Source organism: Herpailurus yagouaroundi, unplaced genomic scaffold (genome assembly GCF_014898765.1).
Source record: "Herpailurus yagouaroundi ecotype Mexico unplaced genomic scaffold, PumYag 162, whole genome shotgun sequence".
Taxonomy (NCBI): Eukaryota; Metazoa; Chordata; class Mammalia; order Carnivora; family Felidae; genus Herpailurus; species Herpailurus yagouaroundi.
Genome location: NW_024412403.1, coordinates 15,624,696 through 15,631,978, shown reverse-complemented (window position 1 = coordinate 15,631,978; position 7,283 = coordinate 15,624,696). Strand labels below are relative to the sequence as shown.

The 7,283-nt window shown below is 38.1% G+C and overlaps 1 protein-coding gene across 4 annotated transcripts in view; it reads right to left on the bottom strand.

The window, feature by feature from the left end:
• Positions 1-2,320: 2,320 nt before the first annotated feature.
• Positions 2,321-7,283, bottom strand: part of GRIK1 (glutamate ionotropic receptor kainate type subunit 1) — a 379,538-nt gene continuing 374,575 nt past the window's right edge. For 2 of the 4 annotated variants that reach the window (XM_040484081.1, XM_040484082.1), the window contains 2 exons: positions 3,198-3,284; positions 2,321-2,795 (listed from right to left, as the gene is read on the bottom strand). In XM_040484081.1, the coding sequence (XP_040340015.1) occupies positions 2,640-2,795; positions 3,198-3,284 (243 nt within the window). In that variant the 3' untranslated portion in view covers positions 2,321-2,639. The remainder of the gene's footprint in view (positions 2,796-3,197; positions 3,285-7,283) is intronic. The other 2 variants (XM_040484083.1, XM_040484085.1) reach the window with 1 other exon arrangement.

Below are 7,283 nucleotides of genomic sequence, written 5' to 3'. Positions count from 1 at the left end.
TACCAAGTTCTAGATATTCTACAATTTCTCCTTTTTCTCCCCTCTGGCCTCATATCTTACTCTGATCTTTGCCCTAACACACAGAGACACACAGAAACACATGTACATCTGTTCACACCAAATGTGCTTTCCGAATGAAAATATTGTTGGAATGGGGGAGGTGGGGAAGAGAGGTTATTATGTACATTTAGTAAAAGTCCTATGCTGTGGACCTAGTGCTGTGAACCTAGTCCTATGCCGTTTCACCTAGTTCATTATAGTTTTTAACTAATTTATTCATACCAAGTATTATGCATTGAATGAAAATGTAGGCATGGGTAAGTGAGAAGGAAACTGGTTAGTGGGGACCTTAAAATGTCTATCCAACAGATTGACACACAATATATTTTAGATATTAGAAACTGAAATACTTATTTTCCTACTCTACTTTCCCTGCTCTCACAGTCTGTGAAAAGATATAGTAATAGTGTCTGAAAGGAGAGAAAAGTATCATACTGTTACATTAGAAATGTAAAATAGAATGCCATTGGTGTGATTTCATAGTGAACTAAATACACTGCACATCTCCCCTCTAATATGTTATCACTCTAGTTCATCTTCAGCTGTTGGATTAACCATATTTCTATCTGCTTTTCTGTTTCTATCAGTAAGCATATCTGTATCTCTCTATATTTATCTCTATCTATAAATATTTTTAATTGTATGAGAGAGAGAGAGAGAGAAAGAGAGAGAATATCTTAAGCAGTTCCATGCTCACTGCAGAGCCCAATGTGGGGCTTGATACTACCATCCTGGGATCGTGACCCGAACTGAAATCAAGAGCCGGGTGCTCAACCGACTGAGCCACCCAGACGCCCTTCTCATTTATGTAAATTGCAACTCCATTTTTTCCAGGCACGCAGGGACTGATCCCGTGATCCTGGGATCATGACCTGAGCTGAAATCAAGAGTCAGACACTCAACCCATTTAGCCACCTGGGTACCCCAGCAAATTGTTTTTAATGTCACATCTTCATGGATTTTATGTAAGATCTTAATGCATTGTCTAATGAAATACATTATTTTCCAGTTGTGATTGATCCAAAATTTGAGCACTGATCACAATCATAGGAAAATATCTGGCCAGTACCTGTTATTGCTATTTTAAATGTGACGTTATTTTTCTTTTTATGTCTGGATATGTTTTTGTGCTTAAACTCTACAGGGACTAGATAACAAAATTTGTTTAGTTATAGAACAATCCTATAGAAACCAATGGGATTTAATTATATGAACTATTGATCCAGTGCTGCTGCTTTCCCATTGGTCCCCCAAATAATGAGTGCTACCTCAACTCCGCAGTTAAGCCTCCCTCTCCCTGCCAACCCAAATCCTAGACTTTCTCTGGACCCACTCTTCCCTCCCTCATGACCACTGTCTAAATCTCTGGCCCCATGAGTTGTGCCTCCGAGTTACTTCCATCATCCACTGGTCTGGCTGCCCCTGCTCTGGCCTGGCTGCAATGTCCTTTCTTTGGGTTCCTGAAAGAGCCTTCGGGTGACCCTGTCTCTTCTTCCTCAGATTCCTTTCCTTCAATCCTTTGTCTGCTTTCAGCCAGAGTGGTTGTCACCTGTCAGACCCTTCGTATTCCCTTGCATTTTAGCCACGCTAAACTCCTGTCCCTCCACCATCCTGGCCCTATTCGCTCTCCTTTTGGGGCCTTCCAATATGCTGCTTCCTCAGCCTAGAATGCCTGCTTCTCCATCTTACAGTCCTCCCTTCACCTGATTAAGTTGTCATCGTAATTTAGCTGTACCTTCCTCCAGGAAATCTTCCTTGGTTGAGTACATGTTCCTTTGGCTTCTGGCTTCTACTGAGGAAGTGCTCATCCTTCTTTGAGTACTCAAATGCTTTTCTTTTTTGTTTAACTATAAACTATGTGAGAGCAGGGACCATATCTGTCTTCCTCACCATAGTATCTCCAGAACCTAGAATGATGCCCAGAATGTGATGGACACTTTTATTTTTTGAATGAATTTTCCTTTTTTGTTTTTAAATCCTTTTATCTTATACTCACCAATATTCCAAGTGCTATTTTAAAGTTCTTTATGAAGTCAGATTTTAAAGCACAAAGATGAGTAGTTTTATTTTACTATAATAACTAGGTATTTGGTATGAACTCTAAGTATTTTTTTTTTTTTTTAATTAGCCAGAAATGATTCTGTGTGTCTGAACCGGTTAAGAGGACTCATCAAAACAGCAAACTGGAAAACAGATGACATTTGACAAACAAACATTGTGAATGGGAGCTGAGTAATGGAGAACAAACCAACACTCAAACTTGTTCTGGAAAAAAAAACCCTGTTGATTTATTATTATTTAGAAAGCACACACAGCAATTTATCGAGAAGAAGGAGAAAAGGCAAAATAAGTGAGCATACAAATTCATTTTAAAAGATCCAGTGGCACTTCCCAAGTAATATCTGTCTCTGTGAGCTTTTTAAAGCTGTTGTATTTCGCATATCTATATGCATACCCAGAGTTATGAATATAGATACAGGGAAACACATCACACACTTGTCAGGAATCTTTCCTCCCCAAAACCTGTAGTGAGCGTATCGTTTTCCTTCCTGAAAGCTGCCTGCAGGTGTTTTCTTGGATCATGCCACAGTCTCTTTCCTCTGAGTTCGTCTCTGATGACAAGTAAGGATACTTGTGAAGGGAGATTTCCCCTTAGTTCTTGACTTTTTCTTTAGCTTTTTCTGATTTTTGAGTGAGATTCCCAGTTCTTCCATGATGGCATTGAAAGAGAGACACTAGAGAACATGAAATAATAGAGCATCAGTTTAACCTAACTAGCTGCCCCCTCCACTGATCTGTCTCTCACCAATACAAGATATTGGTCTAAGGTAACTCTGCCACACTGAAAATTCCCGGCCAGTTCCCACACCTCCTCCTCCACCCACTGGCCATTCATTCGCCTTTTCTACTTGGGGAAACGGAGGCAGCAAGCTAGCTGGGTAGACTTTGGGTTTTCATTCACAAGATGCAGTATTATAAAACTACCCAGTTAGGCTCTCGAAATAGACAACTTACCTTTGCCGAGACACCAAAATAGAGTTAAGTTAAGTCATTTCCCCCATTGAGATGATCCAAACATTGATAGGTTTATCAAGGCATACAGGACACTTCAGTAATGCTATAGAAAATGAACAAACCTTCTCTACACCAAGGCTTTGTTTTTTTCTCCCATGAAACCTTACTTTGTTCCTAAAATAAAATCTAATTCTTGATGACTTTCCTTTCTGATAAAAAAAAAGAAAAAAAAACAATTTTAAATTGTATATTTTCTCCAAAAAACAGAGATCTGGCAGCAGCAATGATGCAGCTGTGGTTGAAATGAAAATAATATGGTACCGAACCGCACAGCAAAGATGATGGCATAATACGAAGAGAAAATGGAGTGATGATCATGAAACGTCACGTGAGCGCAGATGGCGTATATATGTACGTAACTATTACAATTCCACTGTTATGTATTCGCATGCACAGTGTACAATGGTGTAATCAAACATAATTTGCTACCAATTTTTCCAGCCAATATCAATCTTTGAGTGATACATTCCTGCTAATAGAGATTTCCATAACTTAGTGTTGTTCTTGATGAGGTAACCCTTAAAACACCCTTAAAATCCTCAAGCCTTTGGTAAGGTGTAAGCAAGTGCAAGCATGGGACTCCTTTGTCATGAACTCACAAAACGGATGGGTTGAAAGTCATATGACCACGTGCCACCCAATGATTTCTCTAGGCTGTGAGCTTCTGACAGGAAGGAAACTGGTGTTTCCTGTGTTCAAAGTAGGAAATGTCTCCTCCGGTCCTTGCGTATCAACGTGCAACATGTATTTTTGAAAATTTACACTCCAGTTTTGTTCCACAAAAAAGTTGATGTCATTTAAATAAGCAATAGTTTTAATTTTTCTACTTGATTTGAAAGCTAGACAGATACATTTGGTTCCTAGATATACATTGCTGGCCTACCAGATGTACACCTCTGAAAAAGTAGTAGTTTTTGTATGACTTCTTGTCTCTTTTGCACGTGTTTATAGACTTTGAGTTTCATTTTCATTTTCATATGGCTCTAAGAATTCATGTCATTCGTGTTCATTTTCTTTCAAATCATAAGTTGTGGCTTCAATGAATTGAGAGGGGGATCATGCCACCCAAAGAAAAACTTCAGAAATGTTTTCTATGAATTATACTTACAAAAAGTGTTATAGCACGTATGTCACAACGGAAATTTAATGTTTTTTGATAGCATTTTGTGATGTGAAATTTTTCTGTTGCTACCAGATGAACTGCATATTTTATAGTGCCATATGACACATGGTATTGTATCGGGGTCTTGCAAATTTTGGTCAGAGAGATATTTCAATGGAAGAAGTGTTTTTGTGTTTTGGGTTTGTTTTGTTTTGTTTTGCATTTTGCACAGGACATTTCTAATTTCAGGAAGATCATTAAAATGGAAGGAAGAGAGGGAAAGAAGGAGGAAGTGCAAAGGACTTTATATACACTATTACAAACAAATCTTACAGCAACCTTATAAGGAAGGAATTCTTATGCCCATTATATAGGTGGGGAAATTTACTATTGGAAATGTTAAGTAATTTGCCCAGGAAATGTGGTTCGTAAGAGCTTGCATTTGAACTCAGTCTATCTTATTTCACAGACTCAACTGCTTTCACTTGACATCAACACCTTTTTTTTTTTTTTTTTACTTAACTACTATAAAGAGCTTTTATAGATTCTTTTCTCATAAATGCATGTTAAGAAATTGCAATATTTCTGTTTTACTTGAAGCCTGAAACATTCGAGTTTAGACATTTCTCTTCATTTTGCACTGAAACCACCAAAGTGAGTCTCCAAGTGTGGCTCACAACGAGGAAAGAACTTGATGAAACTCTCTCTTTCCTGTATTGGGTAGACGGGTAACCACAGTTCTTGTCTTGACAATATGTTTTAATTATGTTTCTCTTTAAAACACAATCTTCCTTCAACTTTTATATTGCCTTAAAATGCAGCAAATGTCTATTCCTTTCATTAACCCTAGGTATTTATTTTTTGCTGCCCTCATGAAAGTAAAAATATATATAGTTTTATGAGTGGTCTGGTTTCTCTGTCTTTGGTCACAAATGATGATTTCTTTTTGATTCTCACTTTGTCTCCAACTGTCAAAAAGAAAATGGCAAGACATTGGGACTGACCTTTCTGCTTCCAAGTTTTTGCTGTAGTCATAAGGAAAGATGACCTTTAAGGTCGCTACCAGCCATGAGCTCAAGCAAACCATACACTCTTGTATCCACAGGAAATGAAAATGTGAAGGTCATCTCTCAGCACAGAGGGGCCTGGGAGGGTTTCCTATTCATTCATTGATTTGTCTTTCACAATCTCAGAATTAAAGATATAGATAGATAGAGAGATAGAGAGATAGAGAGATAGAGAGATAGATGGATAGATAGATAGATAGATAGATAGATAGATAGATATAGATAAATTGAGCGTCTGAATTAGGATAAAAATCTAAGTAGCTTTCCAAAGCTTCTATTTCTGGACTTGGTTTTTATGAACTCCCTTGTATTTGCAGAGCCGTAGAAAAATTATGGTTAAGCACAGATGTTTAAATTTCTAAACTAATTTCATTAGAAAGTATCAGACATGTTGATGACCATCTACCACCTTGCTCAGGAGGCAGGGACATTAGGGGTAGGGTGAATAACCCCAGCAGAATCCTCTGGTGTTTGGCAGACTGGAAATTACCCTGTAGTATGCAGCTGGGGTCCTCCTATTTTTCTCTGGTGGATGGAATTCATGTTTTCAATGGATCTACATATATGACCATGAATCATACTTGTGAGTTGACCCCTGGTCTCAGAATGCTGGAAGTGAAATTTCAGCTGTGCTGCCTAGTAGCTGGGTTACACTGGGCAAGATGTTTATTTTCTCTTTGATTCAGCTTCTTTATCTATACAATGGAAACAATAGTAGAATCCTTTTCATAAGAGTTATTTTGTGAACCATTGAGTGGGTGCATGTAAAACAGCACAATGCCTGACCCATGGTAAGTTTCTCTATTTCTTTAAAATAACATGGTATAGGGGCGCCTGGGTGGCTCAGTCGGTTAAGCGTCCGACTTGGGCTCATCTTGCGGTTCCTGAGTTCAAGGCCGTGTCTGTCTCTGTGCTGCCTGGAGCCTGCTTCGGATTCTGTCTGTCTGTCTCTCTCTCTTTCTCTCTCAAAAATAAACAAACATTAAAAAAAATAAAAATAAAATAACATTGTATAGGGGCACCTGGGTGGTTCAGTCATGTAAGTGTCTGACTCTTGGTTTCAGGATATGATCTCATGATTTCATGAGTTTGAGCCCCAAATTGGGCTCTATGCTGGCAGCACGGAATCTGCTTGGGATTCTTTCTCTCCCTCTCTCTCTGTCCTTCCCCCACTCACACTGTCTCTCTCTCTCTCAGAATAAATAAACTTAAAAAAATAACATTGTATATATCACTGAAAATAGTTTAAGTCTATGAAACTTACTGATATGTATTTTGGTGTTTTTTTTTTTTTTTTTTGGATGGAAGGAAGGGAGGAACAGTGAAAAGTTGATGATCCTTTAATATTATCCATTGTATGCCCTTCTATGCACCAATTCTTTGTTTCCACCGGTGTTTTGTTAAAGTACGTTCTATACATGTTTAATACATAGATTTTTCAATGCTTATTTTATTTGTTTCAGCCAGCTCATAACATGTTTTAGTGTTTATGCAGTAATAAGATTTATGACAGCTTGTGTCTTGCCTCTGAAGGATAGGTGCTCAAGCATGAGAAAGAAATGAAATTTAGCCACAGCTCTTTGCCATTTAAAAAAACTTATCTCTATGCATCTGAACCCATTTACTGTGAATTGCTATGATGATAAGTTTGATAGGAAAATTCACTTATGAATGGATTTATAGTAATAAACTGTGTTAGTGCCATTTATGCCATTCTGAACACTGTCCAAAGATAAAGTGATGTGTGTGTGTGCAGGGATCGCATGTGTGTGCGTGTGCGTGCTTGTGTGCATGCACCTACATGTGCATGTGACCTTTCTTGCAGAGGAAAGGAAAGTGAGAAACAAGTTCATGTACTAGAAACCATGAGTGAAACTTCAGCTAGCACTGTAGTTCGCCTGGTTTTAGAAGAAGGATTTCCTTCCTTCTTTTTCTTTCTTTCTTTCTTTCTTTCTTTCTTTCTTTCTTTCTTTCTTTCT